The sequence below is a fragment of the Ylistrum balloti genome, unplaced genomic scaffold (genome assembly GCF_031769215.1).
Source record: "Ylistrum balloti isolate Yb309-2 unplaced genomic scaffold, AGI_CSIRO_Ybal_v1 Utg370668, whole genome shotgun sequence".
Lineage (NCBI taxonomy): Eukaryota > Metazoa > Mollusca > Bivalvia > Pectinida > Pectinidae > Ylistrum > Ylistrum balloti.
This window is the reverse complement of record NW_026782404.1, coordinates 283,505-309,355: the sequence shown is the minus strand read 5'-3', so window position 1 is coordinate 309,355 and position 25,851 is coordinate 283,505. Positions and strand designations below refer to the sequence as shown.

General features: G+C 33.4%; 1 protein-coding gene across 1 annotated transcript; it reads left to right on the top strand.

Moving 5' to 3' along the window:
• Positions 1–287: 287 nt before the first annotated feature.
• LOC132557401 (dehydrogenase/reductase SDR family member 7-like) lies at positions 288–8,642 on the top strand. Its single transcript, XM_060221900.1, has 9 exons — positions 288–377; positions 2,745–2,885; positions 3,414–3,563; positions 4,007–4,113; positions 4,471–4,663; positions 4,919–4,965; positions 5,263–5,382; positions 5,826–5,992; positions 6,090–8,642. Exons 2-9 carry the CDS (start codon positions 2,759–2,761, stop codon positions 6,145–6,147), a joined length of 969 nt encoding a protein of 322 aa, XP_060077883.1. The 5' UTR covers positions 288–377; positions 2,745–2,758; the 3' UTR covers positions 6,148–8,642.
• The last annotated feature ends 17,209 nt before the right edge of the window (positions 8,643–25,851 follow it).

The following is a 25,851-nucleotide window of genomic DNA, read 5'->3' as shown; positions in this document are numbered from 1 at the left end:
TAAAATTCAGATAAACAGACTATCTTTTAAAATATAAGTACTAAGATGCAAGGTGCATGACTAGTTATTAATGCATTGGTTTTGGTTTGATAAGCCTTCGGATTGATACTGCTGATTTAAAGAGATTGCTCAGCATATGTTTACCATTCAGTTTTAATTTCTGTCAAACTGATTTAACCTAGTACACTTCAGCCTATTTTAATCCTGAAACTAGGCTTTCTCATTTCTACTTTCACTTTTGAATTCCACGAAGCAGATTTATTGCAAGATTCACAGTAATTTTATATATCCGGTAACATTTGCGTTTGAAAGTCAATTTGGACGTCGCCGTTGAATTACTCGTATCACTGCTCTCGTTTCCAGTAAAATAAGATCAGGTATGCACACATCACATGTATAACGTTTAAGGGGTGTGACCATAGGATATTACAGATCTAGAAGAATCACGTGCCCATTTGGGATTCCTCCCAGGGACTCGTTTATATCGGCCGATTGACAATGTTCCTCGTCGTAGGGATCAACATTTAACCAAGTCCTAGACAATCGTGGTTGAATGTAGCTAGATTAATATAATCTTAATTCTCCATGGGATGAGATTGGATTATCTTAAACCTAAGGGGAAGATTATAAGTTATAAGGTGTACAACCCAACAATTCCACAGACATGGTAAAAGCCTGAAAAGTCTTTTTACGTTACAAAGTCCCAAAACATCCAAATGCTTTTACTTAAACCTCTGTATATATAAAATTACTAAAAAAACCGCTAATATGTACACAGCCGACCAAATGCAAACCTGGGGCATTATTTGAGCCCACATTTATGGATGTATTGCACTTAAGTTACAAAAGCCAAAATTTAGTCAGTTGTTTTACCATTTCATTTTCTACCAAATTTGAAATCTTTAAAATGCACTATCTCATATGGCACACATGTTTCTGGGGGCATTTCAAAAGCCAAAAATATGCATGTACCACTGGGTCACATTCTTACACTTCCAACGGCATAACAGATACCCAAAATGTTTCATTGGGATTGCAAATATTCACACTACACTTGCAAATCCAGGGGTGCAAAAAAACATCAATTTGTTCTACAAAATTACAAGACCTAATTACTAGCAAAAAACACCCAAATGATTCAAAGTTACTGCAAAAAACAAAATTTACTTTTGTATCACACTCCTATAGTGTTTTGAAAACTGTAAAATATCTAAAAAGCAGAGGGAATTAAAAGTGACATCATGTGTATCAGTATTCATAACCCTGCTATTCCAAGAACCTTATAAAAAGATTTGTGTATGTTGTTATACTAACGGACTATTTTTAACTGACAACTTTCAAGACAGTCTTATAGGTTTTTTTTTATTCTGCTGTTGTTTCTTGGTTTTCGACAAAAGGCAACAAATATTCATAGTCATCATTGTAAAGTCAACCAATTTTCAATTTGAAACACTTTTGGCTTGAATATGAATTTTAACCAGCTTTGTGAACAGACACAAATAACAAAGTCCATAGATAATAATTATGTTGCACACCTGAAGTATTATGTGTTAAAACAATAGACTCGCATCTATGTTCTCTATCCTTGTAAGTGTTTTCTCCGTAGTCGCGTCTTGGTAACTCAATTTAAGGTTAATGTAGATGAAAGGCAATCGCATGCTATGTGTCAAGGTTTTTACATGACAGTGAAAGTGCTTTTGATATAGACTGTAATTCACGACCACAAGATCTAAAAAAAAATGTTTTGGAAACATTTTATGGAGACCATCATTGATGCTTCTTAATTAATATATACAATGTATATATATATATATATATACTCCCCTTCCCTTTAAAACTATGATAAGGCTTTCAACAGAGGCTAACTTACAGACAATCATGCTGAGAATATGACAAAATTATTAGCAATGTTGGATCGCTGTTTAATGTCATTAATTAATTATTAAGGTATATACTGATGACTGTAAAGTTCATCTCAGGCAATAAATAGGAGTGGCCAACTTACTTCTTGGTGGAATAGCATAGCAGGTAGGATTTCTCATGGAATAGCTCCAACATGCTGAGAAACAACGAGAATAAAACGAAGATAACATATCCACAGAGACATTTATAGAAAGAAGTACCCTTTTGTCCAAGTGCAAAGATGTTGAATTTGACAACACTCATGCAGACAAGATTTGAGATTGTTAGTTATATGAATGGTTTTGCTGTGATGCACACCCTTTTGATTTGCTACTGGAGTTTTTAATCCATGATATTGGTAGTAAGCCTGCCTACATTACTTAATTTGATAATGTCCACACATTTCTTATTCTTTCCCAGAATCGATATCAAATTGAATGGATTTTACACTGATTAAGAATTGAAGTTATCAGTATTTATTTCCCCACCTTTATCATGAAAGAAGAGTCTTATAGATAGCAGGTATATGGTCAAGCTTTGTTAGTCAAACAATTTTTTATTCAATGTTCAACAATGTTACACATACAGGTATTGCTTTGTTAATTAATATCTTTTACTTAAAGTATGTTGTTGACATAAGTGTATGCCTTTTCAACAATATGTAGAGGGTGGTAATATATGTATGCTCATAATGAATTGATATTTCAATATTGATCAGCCCAATTAAAGACTTACAAATACATTTTTAAAAAATACATACATTATGAGATATTGTTACAGAATAGGACGGCATGATGATGGACCTGTTGTATCTTCTGGTTTAATGAGATTTTTTGCTACAGTATACGAAGGCTTGATGATGGACCTGCTGTATCTACTGGTGTGGCTGGTTGTCCTCTTTAATGTTGTCGCCATTTTGATGATATTGTGTGGGGATGCAGACATTGCTCTTCAAATTAAGTCCAAGTTTGGAAAGTCTGTCGGTAAGTCTGTGCAACTGTATTTCCATATTTACCTGTATTAGTCTTTTATGTAATAATATCTGTATTTCATTTTATTATTTAATGATTAGGAATTCAGTATCATTGTATTATTGTTTACATCAGATAAAGTAAGAATTTGTTTTGCTGAATTGTCATGCTAAAAGTCAATTAGTTTGTCCAAGTCTTAAAAAGTAGTGATGAATTATTGCTGTATTACCATAGAAGTATTTACCTGTAAAGGCAGTGAAACATTCAGGAAAATAAACACCTTACAAAGCAAATAATGCAAAAGTTGCCTTTTGCTGGTTCTTTAGATTTTCTAGTGAAGCAAAAAAAAATATTTTCTCATGGACATAAACACAGGTTCTCTGTTAATTTTACATTCAAGGTGTCATGTTTTCACGAAAATATAACACTTTGAAAATTATTTCTACAGTGAACAATAGTGACAAGAAATACTGTAAAAACATTTCTTAGGACTGTATTATTGTAAATGAGTATGATATCCATGTTATGGTTTTTCTTCAGAGTCACTGGCTGGTCAAGTTGTTTGGATCACTGGAGCTTCTAGTGGTATTGGGGAAGAGCTGGCCTACGAGCTGGCTAGGGCAGGGTGTCGACTAGTTCTATCAGCACGAAGGACAAAGGAATTAGAGAGAGTGAAAAAGGAATGCATGTGTATGTAACTATTATAGAAAAAAAAAGATTCTGGTAAAACTGTTCATATGCTAGATCTCTTTTAGATGGAATGTTCATCTAGGCGCTTTGGTGACATATGAATTCATAAGTCAATATGGTGTTCAATCTGTTAATATTGTCTTGTAGAGATTTCTGTGGTAAGCAGATATTAATGTTGATAACACAATTAAATGTGAGAACTTGTAGCACTTTCTGCTGTGCTGTATAGCAGCTGATGAGTACTCTTCTGTCTGTATTATATGGGAATGTACACAGTAGTAACTTAGGATAGCAAACAGCATGCGATACCTACTATAAGGAGCCTCTGTTCTTGTGCTAAGGACTAGTTATCTCACAAGTTTGATGAATGATACATGTAACACATGAATACACTTAGTGGTGGTGTGAGCGTTTCCTGTTACGTTTCTTTATTTCTGTTTTAGTAAGAGGGAGTGTTAAAGATGAGGACATTCTCATACTAACCCTGGACTCTATTGACTTTGCCAGTCATAAAAGTGCTGTTGACAAAGTCCTTGCACACTTCAAGCATGTAAGTATAATTTGATATCTTGTTATAGAATTATTGCTGAAAGAAAACGGTCAACCCTTCGCCATGGTCATTTTGAGGCGGGTCTCCTTTCAGAAGCTGATGGTTATCTTACTGTACAACATAAGGGACCAGGAGGTCTGTCTGATGCGAACACAGCACGGAATGGTCCGATTAATCAGCTTCCAGAGACACACAAACCACTTCGAGTAGGGGTTCCTGGACCTTTGTTAGCTTTTACAGCCGGTGGAGAATTTGTATAATATTCAACCATTTTGGCATAGTTTGTGACCTGTTTGGTGTACCTTAGTAGCAGGAAACATAGGACATATAGTGACAACTTATCCCATTGATCTCCAGATAGACGTGTTGGTTAACAATGCTGGTCGGTCCCAGCGAGCGGAATGGATGAAGACAGCACTCCAGGTTGACAGGGATATGCTTGAGCTAAATGTTCTTGGTGTACTTTCCCTATCCAAGCTTGTACTCCCCCATATGGCTGAAAGGAAGTCGGGACATATTGTCAATGTTTCTAGCGTGGCAGGAAAACTGGGTTTGTATTCATTTAGTAATAGATCTAGGGATTTTACTTTCAAAATAAAACTACATTTATGCATGTGGAGGTCGTTTTTAAGATATGTTCTTGTCATTGTCACCTATTATCAACCATTTACCTTGGTATATGTGTATCATGTTTATAGTCTTCTCTCGATAAGTGAATAACACCTTTCAATTCAAATTTAGAATTAGACAGGGTCTTTGAACCGTTAAAATCATTTTTTAATAGAAATTTACTGTATTTGTTCAGGTGCACCACTTTCAGGATCCTACACAGGTGCAAAACATGCTGTACAAGTAAGTATGTCATCTTAACAAATCCTTAGTTATGGTTGATAAATAATCATACTGTGGTAAAATATGTCAGGTTAGCATTCTAAACGTACAAAACGTATACAGGGTAGGTATACACAGCATTGTATTAAACAGGTTATACATGATAGCATTACAGTATAGTATTCAAGGGAACTTTTCAAACAATGTGTAAAATGTTTTCAGTATTATAAAGTCTTTAAAGTATTTATAAAGCTTCATGTTTACAACATGTACTTTTGCGAACATAGAACTGTGAAATGTTTAATGATTGGTTTGCAGGGTTGGTTTGATGCATTGAGAGTAGAAGTGGGTGAGAAGAATATCTATGTTACCAACATCTGCCCAGGCCCAGTCTTCTCTAACATCCTGGCGGTCGCTTTTACAGAAAATGCTGGCGAGGTACATCCACACAATCTTAAACAATTATTGTAGACTATATTTTTCAAATCCTTATGATATAAACTGTAGATGTTTTCAGTCCTTATTATATAAACTATAGATGATTTAAATCCTTATGATATAAACTGTAGATGTTTTCAGTCCTTATTATATAAACTATAGATGATTTAAATCCTTATGATATAAACTGTAGATGTTTTCAATCCTTATTATATAAACTATAGATGATTTAAATCCTTATGATATAAACTGTAGATGTTTTCAGTCCTTATTATATAAACTATAGATGATTTAAATCTTTATGTAAACAATAGATAATTAAAGTTCTTATTATATAAATGATATGTTAGGTAATTCCCTATACAATCACCAACCATTGACTGGCATTTGTTTTGATTTGTTTTCTTATATAATTATATTAACATTTGTATCGTATTAATTAGGAATTAAAGAGTCAAATGAACCCAAATGAAAAGCGGATGAAGACAGACCGCTGTGCTTATCTGATGGGGGTCGCCATTGCCAACAAGATGTGGGAAGTTTGGATCACAAGGAACCCTGTCCTTCTGTTTTGCTATGCAAACCAATACCTACCCAATGTCGCAAAATGGTGAGACACAATTTCTCATAAAATAATTAATATAATTTTTGCAGACTAACAGATCATTCAGAAACAAACTGATATATATTTAATCCTTTTTTTTCAGGATGGGCTGCAGAATGGGCCTTAAGGCTATTCAGAAGATAAGAGAAGGACAGAATTGATACTTCTTGGAGGAAAACTCAGATATCATAACTTTTTTATTGGGCCAGTCTTGACACCTATGGTTTATACTATTTAGTATTCAATGCTTACACAGATCCAATATCTAGATATCACTGTGAGTTATAAATGTTTATTGTTGAATTTTGTAACGTTTATGTGAATGGTACTTATTTAAAGTAAAGATGAACTTGTTTAAAACCCCGGTAAAGAAAGTAAAATATACTTAATATTGTGATGTATGACCAATTTTATCCACAGAGGGTTACCGGTGATTTATAACAACTGTAGGATTTGAAATCCATGATTTCAGTTTTCTGTAGCATATGTAGAAATAGTGAAAGTTGTAAAGGGATAGGTGTGCATGATAAGTTAGACTTCTTGGTACACACAGTAATGTGAATCATGTCATTCTAAAAACATCATACTACAAGTTTAGGAGATGATGTGGCATTTACCAATTATGAAATATTATTGTAAAGAATAGAACATTCTTAAGATTATTGCACCAGTTAAAAAAAAAAGTAGAGCTAACATTGTTTTATCATCTTATCGATATTGATAAATGAGTGGTACCAATATTTAAAAATATTTTTAAAAATCTAAAACTTTTCATTGTTTCTCAAAACTATTGCTTTATCAAAAACACACATATTTTACAATGTTTTTACATGTAGGTGTATTTTTAATGGAAATATTTAGTTGAAATGTCAATGGAAATGTTTTGTGTGGTGTAAGTCTAATTGTTGTGAATTAAATTTGCATGCAAGGGCTTTGTTTATTGTTTAGAAATATGCTGCCTGTCTTCAGATGAAGAGATGGTTATTGTTTCTATAAGTAGCACACAGTTACTGTTAGGACTCAGTATATCAAATTGAAACTTTATTATTCAACGTTATTACCAGACATTCTGTCTACTGTTTCTTTAGACAGTTATGGAAATTGATCTGAAACTTGTATATGTTCACTAAATTGCTGTAACCTTCAGACCACAATCTTAATTCATTTGAATAATAACAGTTAAGAATATGCACAAGACTACATAGCTTAGTGTGATGTCACTTGTCTGGTAGTGTGCTGGAATTAAGTACCCAACCATTTCTATAAGCAAGTGTCCTGAAGCAATCTTCAGTCTAGATGGATTGAATGTGTTTTAAATGTCGATCATGAGAAGTGGAGTAAAGACAAAAGGTTTAAGGTCTTGGTCATTACAATGATATACATATATATATATATAGTTTTTTTTTTTATAATTTGCTACTTTAGAGAACCATGTTTTATACCCAAAAATCTTATGTAATAACAATCTGGAATGTCACAAATATCAAATGTATTTCAAATTCTATCAACTGTTAGTAAAGTTATTTAGTATGTGTCTACACATTGTAGATGATTATTAAGTTTTCTCCTCTGTTTTTACAAAATTGTTGACTTTCTACGTCATAATGATTGTCAACATATTTTGTTTATGACTCTGTGTGGTTTTTTTTTACTATGTTCCTCAACTGAAATGTCAACACAATTCAATGGTAACAATACATAAAGCTTAAAAATTATTTTACATGCATGTACATTTTATGATCTAGTCAGTATAAAAAATCAGTGTTTTGTACGATGTTACATTACCTTTTACAGCAGGACTGAAATATCTTGTTAAATCATAAATGGCAGTGAAATGACCCAATGTACAATTTGAAGCAGTATTTGTAAGTGAAATGTAACGATGTGCATAGCAAAAATGTGCTATCACATGTCGTTGAAATGTTATTTTTATCAGACTGCTATATGCAAGTTCAGTGTGATAATTGTGATTTTCAGGGTTTTTTGTTTTTTGTTTATTTATTTTGCTCATTTTATGCAAATGAGATCATTTAAGATTAAAGAACATTAAACTAAAATTCAATGTGTTTGGCATCGAAGAGCAGTAAATCCAGAATGCTAATTAGTGTCTGGTGGAACAACACACTATTTACTTAGTTCTCTCACCGTTTTCTTCTATTGGTATTCTCAAGCTGATTTTCTCAGAATGTTTATGTAGACAGTAGCTGAACATATTTCTTTCTACTTCTGATCCATGTGATAGATGTTGTTTCAATAGCTAAGTGAGACTATTAAGCGTCAAGATGTGTGTGGGTGTTGTAGGTTGTGAATTATATAGAAACTCAGTATTGTGTTTGTAGAGCATACTGTTATGGTAATGATTGTACTGTATTGTCACAATGAACCTTGTAAATTATGTTCTGGATTACAAGATGAGGGACCTGACGACTGAAACAAGTCAATGTCGTAACTTTGCTTGGACTAGAGTACCTACAGTGATTTTTAGTTTTTGTCTAATTTTGTTTTTCCATCTCTTCTTTATCTAAATTTATAAAAGTCGATGACAAACATTAAATTTCTTTAGGAATATGCAATGACTTTTTTGATATCTTAAACTGCACTATTTTGTCCATTAGACAATAAAAGAAAATGTGTCTGTTCCAATAAAGAACTTTAAAAAGACTGATAACTGAATTATGTTCTTGATTTGTGTATAAAATGTCTGGAATAACAAAAATTCATAAGTACAAGCTGATTAAATTTGTCTGAAATCCTATACCAATTCCAAGGACCACAAATGGGAGTATCGAGCATGACATATCACTAGTACACACTCTATATTGCAATGTTTAGCATGATGTTACAATTTGATTATATCAAAACAATCCGAACAAACAAATTTTCATTGGATGCCTGTTATTGAATACTAAAGATGTGTCTCTATCTATGACAGGTGACTGATGTCAATGTACAATCAATAGCAACATCCAATACATCCATACATATCTCACCTTACTGGCGATAACTACATGTACACTGTACATAGTTTTGTACTTAACATGGCTCATCAGGACATAGTTACAACCAATATTTCCATCCCTGATATACCCTTATCCTGTGACATATGGTTACAGGGGCAGTAACTCCAAATTAATAATAAACATTCAGTATTGTATATTATATTGGAGAGTTAGTTACATCACTTATTGTAATTAGTTAATTAAATTATATGAACCAGTGCGTTGATTATCTTTACATATCCGATTTTCAGCGATTTACTACCTAAGGATCTTGCCTATGTATCGGACTGGCATTGGCTCTTTCCCCCATCTTTTGGCTCGCTTTTTCTATGTATCTGCTTTAGGAATCACAACTTCTCTGTGGAAAGTTAACGCAGTAGAATCTGGCATAAGCAACAACTGCCAACATATATGTAGGGAATAGAATTACCACCAACTATGAACCAGTAACAGGCAAAGACACAGAAGATACAAATGTGTACTTCAATCAATCCAAAGTGCACAGAGTTCGTTACAGAATCAAGGCAGCAACTACACACTCTGCATTATGCAAAATACAGCAACTTGTCTTTCCTCTCTTCCGTCCCTGCTGTCAATGAAGGACCATTGTACATTTAACATTGAAGATGCTGCTTCAACATAAAATATAACATCACTGTAGTTAATGTAATATTAATTTTGTCATATTACAGAAATGTCAGTTAAAACTGAAGTTTGTGAGACAGATGAAATCCAATTACAAATACACTTTACCTGACCGGTGCTGTGATACATATGCTATGCACTATAGTTAAATACTGATATTTCTTATTTAATCTACTTTATTGTAGGAATGCATTTTGAATGAAACTGCACCTGTTATGAAAATCATTATTTGATTTAAGATACTTAAAATCTTGGTTGAAATCAGATAATGATAAGGAAGCTATATACGAATAAAAGAAATATTTACATGACATATCTTGAAAGTACTGATAGTGTTCCAGAAGGTTCAGCGTCTTCTACTTTGTCAATAACACCTGTCATGTAACAATGTTAATGAAACGACCGGGTATACTAATGAACATCAAATACATCAAGTTTCGTATCACATGATCATCATCAATCTGCATCATCCATCAGCTGTCCACGTCTTTCATGGACATTGTGATACTGGGAACAAGCTCTTCAACATGGAATCAACTGTGACATGTTAACAATATAAGTTAAGGAAGTAAGGTTCTTTCCATTGAAAAAAATACAAATTCAAAAAATCTAAATCATCATGCTTGTCATATATCTGAGTGTCCCTGTTGTCTGCGTTGTAGGTAGAGATCAAGTTCCCAGTTCAAAAGGTCACAACCAGGGACCAAGGGGAACCATCATGCGCTTTTCCAGAAATACTGATAACAACCTATAGCAGCCAAATTAAAAGATGCCTCCTGTCATTTTGTTTTTCGTTATCAGCCCCAAAATGGAAGAGTGCACAACCATGGACCTGCAAGTTTAACTTACATTGCGACATTTGAAAATTATCCATCACTACTTCTCAGGAAATAGCTATAACAATTACATAAGGACAGACCAAGGACTAGTGTGACCATGAATGAAGGGCGATTTGAACAGTTTGATCATAAACAAATGTCATTTCTTAGGTGACACTAAGGCATCTTATGCTACCAGGAAAAGCATTTGTTTATATATATTCACATTATACAATACTCATCAACATGAATTTTACATAATATACATATATAGAGCAGGCCTATACAATTTACAGCATTTAGAAAATGTGACTTTATCATAAGGGATACGGGTCAGAAAATAGGGTGTTTTATAAGAAGTATTACAATTCCCAAACAATTAATGATATTACATTTATATATCAATACAGTGGATATAATCTTATTCTGATGATTCAAACCTGAGACATCTGACTTATAAGTCTTCTAATGGCAATTATTTTACCATTATAATTCATCTCCCCCTCCAGGAATAACTGATTTGGCATGGAGTTTCTGGGGGTTACAGCGAAGTTTATGAAAGAACTAAATCTTATTCAAGAGTCCCTACAAGGGTCCCAATGTGTTACAGCAGTAATCTTATTTTCATGTCTCCACTTTGATTTGAACCCGAGACCACTCCCTTACTATTCTGATGCTCAATCAAGTAATTGCGCTAAAGAGAAGTTTTCTCTATGTGAACGTTATATTATGGCTAGTGTTTTACCAGGATTACATACATTTATTATTAAAATTGCAAGAAAATTCATTTATCAGGGCATAAATCTGTCATTTTTTAGCATTTCGTTTCAACAAGACTAAGTTTCTTTTTTATCACATTAATTTTTTGTCCTAAACATTCATGTGTCCTGGCAAAACCGCGTTGGCGCCGTGTCTTTTCACTTATTGGCGGTAAATTTGTTCCTTCCGGTGAATATCTAGCTCGTATAACACCGGAACTACTTCCGGTAAAATAAAAAAATGAGTTCAAACGGTAGAATATACGAGCAAGCCGAAATTAATTGTTGACAACACAATATGCTCTAAGAGCAAAGACTACTGAAATACATGAGTCAACTTTGGTATTCAGACGATGATTTGCAATCTGAAAGTAAGTTTGAGACCTGTGTTTATTTTTTTTTTAATTTCATTACGTCCTACACAACGTTCTATATTTTGACATGGACTGTCAGACTGTTACCGGTCAAATAAAATGTGCCACCACGATCAAATCGACGATATGTTGACAGTATATTATACTTGCTCTATTCTTTGTTTTTGGCTTTATCGATGGAACTGACAATGTATAAGATAATCACCCTATACAGTCTTGACAGTGAAACTATTGTGCTAGTAATATTATGCATGTTATGTAAAATTATAGTAAGACTTGAGTATATTTCTGTGACTAAATAACGATACCAGTATTTGTGATAAAATGGCTGCATTTTTAATCGTTCTTCAAAGGGATTCTTTGAAAGGAAGCTAACTAGTTTTAATAATACAACTATTTGACTAAGAATTCAATCATTTCACACATGTATATTATATATTGTCACTGATGATAAATGGATAATGTCAGCATCATTGAATGTACAAGAGTTATTTAAAGTACATATCAGTCTGGATATTATTGTCTATGTCAGGAAAATGACTACTACAATGTGATTTCAGACTTTGTAAAGTTACAGTGGTTGACAATGGTTAGTTTATATGCATGACTGGAACCAAGAATCTACTGTATTAACTCTGATAATGTAACACCACATTAGGCCTACACATAACACAATACTGACTTGAGTAACCGGATACACACGGGATCGAAATTGAAACGGGTGACCCAGGTTCTCATTACAGCCCTAATTTTAAGTGATACACGAATGCCAATCTACATTACTGTAGCTTCTGCTTGAATATTGTATGAAGTGGCCTCCTCAATGTCGTCTTTGTTAAGACTTCTCATAATATAAACTTGAATTTTAACCAAAAATGATACAAAATTATCTTCATATAATAAAATCTGACATACATGGTAATAATTACATTGTGTTAAAAAAAAAAAAAAGAACAAAAAAAACCACCTGTGTTATACACGTCTTTGGTCAAGATTTTTTCCCGTTTTCTTCCTATCATGAAATGTGACGATACAGATGTAAATGTATTTAATATTGCATTATAATAAACATGTGTAAATTACATTGATTAGGAGTTATGTCATTATATGTGTCATAAAGTTTTAGCAATTTCAACTTCTTCTGAAAAGCTCCTGAACAAACTTAAATGAAATTTTACAAAAACCTTCCATGGCTAAAGGTGCAACAAAAATTTAAATGATATGGTCCTAGTCCCACAGAGGCCTGAGGAGCAAAGCCAAAAATGGTCGAATTGATTTAAGCTTCAAATATTTTCTTCTCAAATCCCAGGTATGATAGAATCACGTACTCTTCATGGATGGAAAGGCCTTCAGTTACTCTACCAAAATTTTTTTTTTATGACCCCAGGGTCTCACATTTCCCCCAGGGGAGGGGGTAAAGTTAACTATAGTTATATAGGAAAATCACGTTTTTGAACATTATTTATTTATTTTCAACTGGAAATAGTTCAAATCAGGTAAGAATTCATAGTTTAAGACTATAGATTAATGAGATGCACATATTGGTCTCAGCTGACCACCAAGGGCTGATGGGTAAGGCCAAAAATGGGTTAAAATGACTGAAATTTCAAAAATCCTCTTCTCAAATCCCAGGCCTTCATATGCTTTACCAAATTTGTAAATTTCATGACCATGGGATCTCACATTTCTCCCCTGGGGAGGGGGTAAAGTTTATTTATGTTACAGGAAAATTACATTTTTTAGCATAATTTGTTTAAGGGGGTATTATCTTTCAGAAATAGTTCAAACTTGGTAAGAATTCTTTTTATTATTAGTATAAGCTGACAGCTTGATGAGATGCACATATTGACCTTGACTGACCCCAAGGGGCTGATTGGCAGGGCCAAAAATGGGTCAAATTGACTAAAATTCCAAAGATGTTTTACTGTCCCTGGATGGAAGGTTTTATATTGGAAAATTCAAATCTTTAATGTAATTTCTTTCAATTCTTAACTTGGTTAGAAGCCTTAGTATGGAACAGCAGTTAATGTTATGCACAGTTTACATTTGCATTATGTGTACAATATAGATAAAGGTATATTACTTTTTTAACAACATTATTTCTATGACATATTATAAGAAGCTTTTTGACTGAGGTGACCATTAAGGCCCTTGGGGCTCTTGCATATTTTTAAAGGAGATGATTGTAGGATAGCACTAGCTATTGCTTTAGAACATTAACTAACAGCTGGGCTTATGCAAATTTGCAAACAGAGCTCAAGGTAACCATTACAATTTAGTGTTATGTATTTGTTTTCATCTAAATGTATAACTGCATTAATTTGATATTTTATTTAATTACCTTGCATTATACAGAGCTCAATAGTATCACTAACAGGCAGTTAGTACATCAAGTAGCAACAGGTGGTTCTACTGATTTTCCATGAGATGGAAGATTCCAATAAGCTGTCGGTCAAACAAGTATGGGATACATACAGCAGACTGGCATCAGCTGTGGAGACCGAGCCGTCACACTACTACCAACAGGTAATTTTAATCTCCCTATTTTGCTTAAAGTTTGCTCAAAGTAAACTGGTTACCTTTAAATATCTTGGTTTTTTTGCAGATAAATTAACAATATATTCTGAAATTTCCTTTATTATTAATATCACATGCAACTTTCCCTTAGATCAGAAAAAAATGCCCATTTAGTTTCTTTCATTAAATCTAATCTATTTATCAATGTGTATGACCTGGTGTAATTATAGATGAAGAAGGCGTCCTTGGATTTGTCACTCCATCTGGTATACCTACATCTCAGTAATGGAGGAGAGATTTCACACATCTTGTAAGTACAATTTATGTGAATACATGATAATAAGCAGTTACAAATAAAGCCTGATTCTCAAGCACATGTGTAAAAGAAATGAAATCTGGTCACCTTGCTAGTCTTGACTTGTTGGAAACCCAGTTTTCCATCATTCAGTGCTCAGCTTCAGTCCGAAAAGTTGCTACTTTGATCCCTAGCAGGAGCAGGACTTTTTTTTCAGGTTAGAGAGTGTTGAATACTCTATGTGTAAAGCATTTCATTCAGATCTTGTACTGTTGACACTCCATGTGTAAAATAATTAATTCAGATCTTGTACTGTTGACCACTCCATGTGTAAAGTATTTCATTCATATCTTGTACTGTTGACACTCCATGTGTAAAATATTTCATTCAGATCTTGTACTGTTGACACTCCATGTGTAAAACATTTCATTCATGTCTTGTACTGTTGACACTCCATGTGTAAAACATTTCATTCATATCTTGTACTGTTAACACTCCATGTGTAAAATATTTCATTCATATCTTGTACTGTTAACACTCCATGTGTAAAATATTTCATTCAGATCTTGTACTGTTGACCACTCGATATGTATGGCATAAAAACAAAATACCATGTACATGTGTTTTCACTCATTTTTCACATGCCAGAAAAAAGAATGGTCAGGAGATCTTGTTATTTGTTTCAAATCAGTAGATATGAGGAAGGAATGTTGGTATTGATAATCCTTCCTTAAAAATTGTCAACAAAACTTTAAAGTAGATTAAATGGAAACACAAGCATTTTTTGTCAGGCCTGAACCAAAATGATTTAGATGGTTTGTTGGAGCCTGGGCTTAAGTTGTCATTCATGACAAGTTCAAGCGATTCAGAAAGTTTCTGAGAAAACGTGATAATTATTTAAAGATAACATCAAGATATACTTAAGGTTAAAGGCATCAATTAATAAACACTTTGTGGGAATAAAGTAAAACATTGAAATTAATAAAAGTATGTTGGCTCTATAGGGGAAGTAGGCAAATTTCTTAATATCATTCTTCTCATGTTGGAATGACTTGATTCTGTCCCTGTTTGGTGTGGGACATACTTGGGTAAAGGGAATTAATTTTTTTATGAAAAGTAGATTCTGGCCCATTGGGGCCAGAGGGGCAGGGCCAAATAATGGAAATAGAGCAAATTCTTTAAAATCTTTATTATGTTGGAACTGAAGACATTCTTAGTGAAGAGAACTTCGTTATTTGCAAACAGCTGCATCTAACCCCCTTTTTGAGGAGGGTCGAGTTTATTATGAGGAAATAGATATCAGTGTTTAATTACTTTATTTAATTATTTATTTTAGTGTGGATTGTGAACAGCCTTATGGCTATGAGTCACCGGGGGAAAAACCAATAGATTCACTGGAACCAATAGATTCAATAGATTCAATGGAATCTATTAGTTGCTTTAATGTACTCGAAGACAGAATCAAAGATTTTAGTATTTGTTTTGCTATTAAAAGTGTCAGGCCAATAAAGAAGGAAAGAAGAAAGTTGGGTTGGTATCAGGTGTAAAACGGTTAGTGGATTGACATTTGGTGAAATTTAAAATACTTCTTTTTCAACAACAATACAGGTCCTATGTGCCTCTTGTCATTATGTAGAGTATGGCAATATATCAGCAGTTGCTAAATACATAATCTATATATGGATGTTACATGGCTTTGTGTATGATTTTTTTGTATACTTGACATGAATCCTTGTGGTGATTTAGTTTGTTATTTGTTTACCAGATGTAATCAATGTTTATCCTGCAAGCAGGTCAAAGTTTATGTTACAAACATCCATGTGTTTACAGTCTGTCTATATATATTCATGTAATCATTTATATAATCATTATACTTAATTTAGTGTTATAAGGGAAACAACTCTGTTACAACTTCAGGCAAGAACACAGTCACAGATACAACTTTATGAAATATGATCAAATACCAGACTTGATTTAATGTTGCTGATAAGCACAGTATATATATTCAATATGTATACATACTTCATCCATATTTTTTATAAACTTGATTACTTTGAAAGATGAAATATCATCTTCATGTATGATATGCCATTTTTTTGTATTTACAAAATGGGATATCTCTAATTCTACTTAAATTTATATCACTAATTCAGTTATGTAATAAATTGAATTAATGTAGATCTGACTTATGTGAAATATTAATATTACTAGATATTAATCCCTATAGTTGTCTGCCACGAGATGAAAACCCCTGCAATAGGTAAATACTTTCAAGGTCAAAGGGGTAATATATGTTAAAATCTTGTAACAACTTCCTCTCAATAAACAAAAGGCCTAGGATGCTGATATTTGGCCTGTATCATACCAAGATAATGGGCTATAAAACTTGTTGATATGAATTACTTTGACCTGTTTTCAAGGTCACGGTTGTCAAATATGTTAAAATGTTAAATCAACTTCTTCTCAATAATCAAAAGGCCCAGAGTGCTGATATTAGGCCTGTAGCATGCTGGGATGATCGCTACCAAGTTCGTTCATATTATTGACATTGACCCACTTTCAAAGTCACAGGTATCAAATATGTTGAAATGTTTATATGATTTCTTTTCAGTAACCAAAAGGCCCATGTTTCTAATATTTAGCCTGTAGTATGCATGGATGAATGACCACCAGTTTTGGTAGAATGAATGACCTTGACCACCACAGTCACAGGAGTCACATGTGTTAAAATCTTTAGATAACTTCTTTTCAATAACCAAAATACCTGGGGTGTTGATATTGGCCCTGTAGCATTCTGAGATGGAGGGCTACCAAGTGTCTTAATATGAATAAACTTTGACCTGTTTTCAAGGTCACAGGGAATAAAATGTGTAAATAATCTTTAAGTGATTCCTTCTCAATAACCAAGGGACCAAGAGTGCTGATATTAGGCCTGTAGCATGCTGAGAAGAACGGCTACCAAGTGTATCCATATTTTTGACCTTGACCATTTTTTTCAAGGTCACAGGTGTCAAATTTAAAAAAAAAAAAAATAGATTTAAAGAAATTCTTCTCAGTAATCAAAATGCCCAGGGTGCTGATATTAGGTGTGTGGTAAGTCGGGATGAAGGATTACGAATTTTGTTCATGTGATGACCTTTATCTTTCTAAAAGTTACAAGGGTCAGATGTGTTAGAATCTTCAGGCTGTTTATATTGGTTCTTTAACATAAGTGGATAAAGAGCTAACAAATTTGTTCAAATAATTGACCACTTACTTATATTCAAGGTTTCTTAGGTCAAATGAGTTGAGATATAAAATATCTTTTTCAACAAGCAATATGTCCGGAGAAATGACATTTTTGTATATTATGAATAAGATTTCACACTTGCAGAAAATGTTTTTATGAACGAACAATATCTTCTTTGTGAACTATAGAGTAGTTGAGCCATTTTTAGGCCTATTTGGCCTCTTTCATATATACGTCTTTATAGTCAGATAACCGTTAACGCCAGTACTTTGATAGTTAGAAAATTATTATTAATGTTTAATTGAAAGAAAATACTTCACCTGTTTATAACCATCATAATAATCATTGATAACAAAAGACAACCAATCCCCTACTCCCTAACTTATTTCAACTGCAAAGCATATATCCAAAATATGGAAGCAATCAAGAATATATGATGTTTGAAGATTGACTCTCAGTAACCTTAGCATTTTGTAAGTTTAAATCTATCCCTTGTTATAGATAGGGCACAGTACAATTTGTAGAATTAATGTAATGGGTTCTGACTATCTATCTACGATTTCAATTTTTGTACTGGTTTAGGATATCAGTGATGCAGAATGAGAATTACTTGATACATGCAATAGTCGAGTTTCACGATCCCGACTATTTGACTTTTTGAACACTGAGTAAGGAGAGTTCCATTCTAAAAGAAGGCGCAGGGTGTCAAAACTTCCCATTCAACATGGCTTCAAATGTAAATCTGCGCAATATTGATATGGGAGACATCGGTAAATTGAGCGTTGCGGTTTTGAAAGACATGTTGCAAGAGCATCGTGAAGGGTTAAAAGGTAATAAGGAAATGCTGGTTAGAAGATGTATTGCTCTGAAGTCCTGTTTATTTGATGAGCCGATATGTGTGAATTCTGAAAAAGATGGCCACGACTTTACGCATCAGCTAAAGGTCGTGTGTGGTCCGATGGTTTGAGAAGACTATGTGAGTGTAATTTTCATCAACTTTATAACTATTTAGTTGTGAGGACACAAAAGTTAGATAATGTGGAAATGGAGGGTTGATGTTACAAAAAATTCCAGTTGTACACCTATTTATTGAAGGAAATGTTTCCTCTGTTGAAGTCGCAAGGGGTCATGGATATACCTGGGTAAAATGAAATGTGTTTGCATCCATGAAGAAGACCTTCACAGTCTGCCATCCGCTTAACGGCTTTAAGATGTACAACGTCAACTCAGGGTACTGTTGGATGAGAGCTGTCAAACGGGTTGTCAACACCTCGCGCCTCCTTTTCATTTTTTAACCGGAGATTTTTTTCAAAGGGAGATAATACGAAGTTAGAATGTGAAACGAGTCTATTTTATATGTATGATGTATACACAGATAGTCTGTCAATTAAAACACAAAATCTTTTTCAAAAACCAACATCAAGAGAGAGACTGCTTATCAAGAGATTGTAGAATTGCAGATTAAAAAATCAATGACATTAAATAAACTACCAATTCTCAAATCATTTGTCAATTTTTATCTTGTGTAGTTTTGCATTTATATATTTGTTTTAGTTATCAACACAATTCAGAAAGAAGAATTCACTTAAATCTTAATTTTCAAGATTAACACCAAAGAAAGTACATCAGTTTATCAGCTTTGTTTTGTCAGATGATTGTGTAGTGGAAGACATGTTTGATTGTCACATCAGACTGAGAAGGACTTTCACATGAGACAGATATCCCCATTATATTACACCAATCTCCCTATCAGTACATAAGAGTTGACAGTGTTATGAAAAAAAGTGAATTTTTAAGAGCTTATTAAAAGTCACATGGTAAACATATAGTAGATTAGAAAGACAAAATGAAGATGATATTTATCTATATTAGTTTCAAATTGTTAAATGATCAAGATGTAGTCCTGGATATTAAAGATCTGTTCATCTTTACATATTGAATCTCAAACTAAAAATCATGTTGCAAGAGATGTAATGGGACTACATTCATTGAGTATTTGTAAAATGAAATTATTAAAAAGAAAAAGAAAACTTTTTTGCTGAAGGTCTGAAATTAATTAAAAATATTTATCTGTTAATTGTACCAGGCTTGTATTGATATTAGGTTTATCAAGTTCAGCTGTTATCATCCCTGGTCGGTAGGTTTGTATCATCCCTCTACAGTGTCTTCCCGGGAAGATAGCTGGTGCTGTGTTCCAATCAGTGCCAGTGTCCTGAGATAACTTAGATACTGCTGATGGTGAGATAACCCGTTGGTCTTTATGTATGAAAGGCAATTTGTACTTGAACATAAGCAGTCAGCTCCTGCTTTCTCCTGAAATCTACCTTTTCCCAGCATTTCTTTACATTAAATTCATGATATGTGTTCTTCTTTTTGTCACAGTATTAAAATGATATAACATGTATAACCAAAATTTGTCTTTGAGATTTCATATTTGCAATTATTGCAGGATAACTTTTTCGAAGCATGTAGTAGTAATCACATAATACTCTTTAAGGATTTTATAACTTCATATATTTCAAGTTAAGGAAGGTCAGAAAATTATTTTTTCATTTTCATTTCCATACAATGAGAAAACAGTTTCTGTTCTAGTAAATCAAATTAAAGTATTCTATTACCGGAAAAAACTGGTTTTTTTATAGTATTGTGTCATATTATTATTTATTATATAAAAGATGGCATGTGACAGTTGTGATAATTATCCAGTAGTAAATTATTGAAAATATCCTCTACTGCAAAGTGGTTGACTTAACTTATCTTGACACAGGCATCAGTTTGCAATATGAAAGGTGATCTATGTAAGGGAAAATATGACGGTGGAATGAGAAATGTTTCAAATATGTACATTTATACTGACTGTTAAAATACTGAATTAAGATTAATTAACATGGTTAAATAAACCAAGGGCTATCTTTTACAATACTACTCACAAAAAAATATGTGTTTACAGTCTCTATCACTGCTGTCAATTGCAAATTACTGGTATATCTGCCATTATGCATACAAATAGGACTGCCTTGTATACAGATTTATGTGCTGTTATCGATGCTATATCAGAGAGTTGCCCGAAGAGTTTTAGTGGTCAAACTTGATTAGAATCAGATTATTGCAACAGCATTACAACTTGGAGTAAAAACAACATGTTTTCACAGTAATGTCGCCTTAACTTCAGACTTCATGAATTTTCAAATTTTGTATCAATACATCTAAAAGCTGCTCTCTCTCTCTTTCTTTCTCTCTCTCTCTTTCTCCCTCCCGCCCTCTCAAAATAACCAAATGGTTCAGGATCATGATATTGAACCAGTAGCATGCTTGGATGAAGGACTATCAGGTTTGTTCAAATGAAAAACCTTGACCTCATTGAAGGTCACAGGGATCTAATATGCCAAAATTTTCAAACAACATTTTTTAGCCGCTATCATCAGATGGTTGGGTATTCAAATCGCCCTGCGTCCGTGGTCCATCATCCGTCAGTCCGTCCGTCTGTTGTCCGTCCGTCCATAAACAATTCTTGTTACCGCTATTTCTGGAAAAGTACTGGATGGATCTTTCTCAAATTTCATATGCAGGTTCCCCTTGGTGCCTAGTTGTGCATTGTACCTTTTTTGGATTGATTCGAATTCAAGATGGCTGACAGGTGGCCATCTTGGATTTTGGAAGTAAAAGTTTGTTACCGCTATTTCTGAGAAAGTACTTGATGATTCTTTCTCAAATTTCACATGCAGTTTCCCCTTGGTCCCTAGTTGTGCATTGTACCTTTTTTGTACTGATTCGAATTCAAGATGGCTGACAGGTGGCCATCTTGGATTTTGGAAGTAAAAGTTTGTTACCGCTATTTCTTGGAAAGTACTGGATGGATCTTTCTCAAATTTCATATGCAGTTTCCCCTTGGTCCCTAGTTGTGCATTGTACCTTTTTTGAATGATTCGAATTCAAGATGGCCGACAGGTGGCCATCTTGTATTTTGGAAGTAAAAGTTTGTTACCGCTATTTCTTGGAAAGTATTGGATGGATCTTTCTCAAATTTCATATGCAGTTTCCCCTTGGTCCCTAGTTGTGCATTGTATCTTTTTTGGACTGATTCGAATTCAAGATGGCCGACACTGCAGGAGGCCATCTTGTATTTTGGAAGTTAAAGTTTATTACCACTATTTCTTGGAAAGTAGTGGATGGATCTTTCTCAAATTTCATATGCAGGTTCCCTTTGGTTCCAAGTTGTGCATTGTACCTTTTTTGGACTGATTTGAATTCAAGATGGCCAACAGGTGGCCATCTTGGATTTTGGATGTAGAAGGTTGTTACCGCTATTTCTTGGAAAGTACTTGATGGATCTTTCTCAAATTTCATATGCAATTTCCTCTTGGTCCCTAGTTGTGCATTGTACCTTTTTTGGACTGATTCTTTCTCAAATTTCATATGCAATTTCCTCTTGGTCCCTAGTTGTGCATTGTACCTTTTTTGGACTGATTCGAATTCAAGATGGCCGACAGGTGGCCATCTTGGATTTTGGATGTAGAAGGTTGTTACTGCTATTTCTTGGAAAGTACTGGATGGATCTTTCTCAAATTTCATATGCAGGTTCCCTTTGGTTCCAAGTTGTGCATTGTACCTTTTTGGACTGATCCGAAATCAAGATGGCTGCCTTTGTCGACAGTAATACAGCACAAGCATATTGTCCATTATCCACCTGTAACTGACTGCTATCTAATAATACTTTGGGATCTTTTTCAAATGATATTTGCTAATAGGTGCTAAATAAAAATATCTTGTGCCATCATTGAGTACATTCAATGAAGACCAGTTCATGAACATTTACAACACCTGTAACAAACAAAAAAAAATAAACAAATCTTCAAGAACTGAAAACAGATCCTCAAATGGTGGGCGCCAAGATCCCTCTGGGATCTCTTGTTTCAATAACCAGGAGGTATAGGGACTTCATATCAGCTCTGTAGCATGCTGTAATGAAGGGCTACTAAGTTTGTTCAAATGGGTGACCTCCATTCAAGATCATAGGTGTCAGATGTCTGTTAAGGCCCATGGGCATCTTGCTATATTGATTACAGATAAGTAAATAATCATATGAGGCAGAGAATGTATATTGTTAATCCATTACTTATTGAATAGATGTTCTGGTAAGTGCATTGCTCTTTTAAGACTAGAATATGTAATTATTATTTGAAATTTAAGTTTTAGTTTTCAAGTATATTTTGTGATAAGGAAATGCAGTAAGTAACAAATCAAGATGAAGAATGTATATCTTGTCCTTTTCTTGGGAGTGAGAAAAATCGGTTGTAAATAACTTCTCTGGTACCCATATATATTCTGTTTAAATGGAAATTATTCTTCAATGAAAATATATTCTTGAATCACTGATTATATTTGTATCTCGATGTAATCAAATCAAAATAGAGAAGAAGTCACACCACAGCATCGTATGTGGTACATTATTGTAAGGGAGGTAATTTTCACAGAAACAAAATTCTGTGGCATTGAGTGCTTCTTTTTCCTTGTTTCAGCCTGTTCAGTGTTTACATATGTACAAGTTAGCAAATGTTTCCCTCTCTTAAAAGCTTTTTCATTTACATATTATTACAACCTTGCTATTGGAAAATATATATGAGATGTTTAGATGACTGCACTGTCATCTTCATCAGACAAATGACTAGTGGGAAGCATACAATTTGCACTGACGCAAGATGGTAATGAAATCCTAGGAGTTTTCTCTTTTAATTATTTACACTAAAATGGAAAGTAGTGTGATGAGATGGTGATATGATTTTATAGAAAACAGGTGGAATTGTTGAGCTTCCATACATAATTTATTGCTGTCTTATCACACTACTTTTTGTTACAATGTGTACTTCACCCAGAATATTGATAAACTGATTTTATTATCAAGTTGGCTGTAGACAGTTACAGTGATTGTGTAAGTCATGGATGTGAGTTATTTACCTGTGCATCAGAACAGTTACAGTATTTACAAACAAGTAGGTGACATGCCTTACTCTATGTACATATATCTGGGGTCATCTACCCATGTGTTATTCTAATAAAGATGTGTACGTAGTTGGGGGTACACAAACTGTTAAGTACCCTACACACCTTCACAAGCAGACATGAGGATGATAGGTTGTGTACCTTGGCTCGAGGTTATTTACCGTTGTGTGATTAGACATTTTACTTCAGGTCCTTCACATCTTACATTTTGAAGTTTTTTTTATTTATTGTACAATAAAAAAAAGAAATAAAAATCTGTTTGTTCCTGCCTTATGATAATGTTTGTAAAATATGTAGTATTTTACCATCCTATCAAGAAAAACAGGCAAACATACAATATCACATTATACATTTCACTTTCTGTAAACACAAAAGACTTACAGGATTTACATGGAAATATAAATTTTATTTAGAATATTTACAAACAGTTAGTGGTAAAAGTGAAATCAGCACCTTGTCACTTGTCATTCTAAAATGATTTTGACATACCTGGTCAATACACCTGAGTCATCAACCTGTATGACATTTGTCTCATTATCTATGATATATTTATACCTACACATTCTAAAATTCATCAGTGATACAACTATTCCTGTTGTCACCTAACTTATATAAGATGTTTGTGAGGATTTGGCACAGTAAACATATTGATGTGAATCCTAGTGCGTAACAGTTACTATAGTGCATATACAGGAACTCTTCGGTTCCATCTGCATCTTGGTATACCTTACTTATGAAGAAACTAACTGATCATTGTGGATACTTGTCTGTTTATGAAGTTATAAGCTGGATATGCAAGTTCCCAGATGAAGCTGTGACATTGTGTGTTTACTGTTTTCAAAGATAAACATGATGTGCTGTCTTATATATCTGTGGCTTTAACCTAGGATAATGTAAGTACTTGTTTAATATCAATTATTAGATGAAAAAACCCTACTTTATGGTCCATGTAAACTATGTCACTATTACTGAATGGGTTTACAACAGTTTCCATTTTATTATAAACTAAGGACCTATCATAATCACAGTACGTACCAGTTTATAATGAATGGATTTGATATGTCCTGTAAAACAATGAATAACATAGTCGGAATCTGTATAGTAAGTGGCCATGTAGTCATCCAGTCTGGTGTCTGACCAGTGTCGAGATAGGACCCTAAATGAAGTCCATTGTTGATGGACTGGTTATAAAACAATATGAACAAAAAAGTTGTCCAGATTTTCATTCTCCATGATAACTTTTGGGATGATCTGTTTTCTTCAAATTAAATCTCAGTATCATTATAAGGAAGTCCTTATGTGTCTCAGCCATTTTCAATTCTTATAATCATACATTCCATCTTACTGAAAGATCATGTCAAGCATTTCAACTAAAATTACAAGCATTATGACATCAGAGCTGCTGCAAAGATACAGACAACTTTCTATGTGATACAGAAAAGAGTTTTCTTTCTTCAGTCATCTCCACTACACCAGTGAAATAGGGAAATATTTGATGAAAAATTGTATATATCTTTTATGTGTATGGTATATGAAAGGAAAAACTTTGCAATTGTTGTAAAATAAATGGAGTTTATTATTATATTATGAATGGAAAAAGGAGTTACCATTATATGCTTTTGATGTGATAAGGTATATTGTGTAATGAGTTTCATAAACCTCATACATATGACATGGATACAGATATAAGATTCTGTTTATCAGGTAACCAGTATTCATGAAAACAGCATTTCTTAAGTATCTTGGAACATTTTCTATTGGTTTCTTACTTATATAGATATACTTAATTAATATGAAATCCAGCTAGAAAGTTATTCTAGCAAATAGTGAAAATAAAAACATTTATTCATTCAGCATATTTTTAGAGTGATCAATAATATAAAATCTAAATGTGTGATATTTTCATTCCATTACAATTATAACAGGGCAGTGATGTGATACAAATAGTAACTGTATGTGTTGAAAATATAGAGCAATATATATTGGTTTGCAGTTTCAGTGCTGAGCTTGACAAGATTTTCAGTCTCTTAATTTATTAGAAAATAAGAAATTAAGATAAAATCTTATAACTCTGTAATAGATCTGTCAGCACATTTAACTGACATGTCTGTGATACACAAATCCAAAACATTTGTATGATAAGTTTCAAGTACACAATCATTTGTAAACTAGTAAAACCCATTAAAACCTGTGTGAAATAATGACACACTGGCCAATTAACCTGTCATGT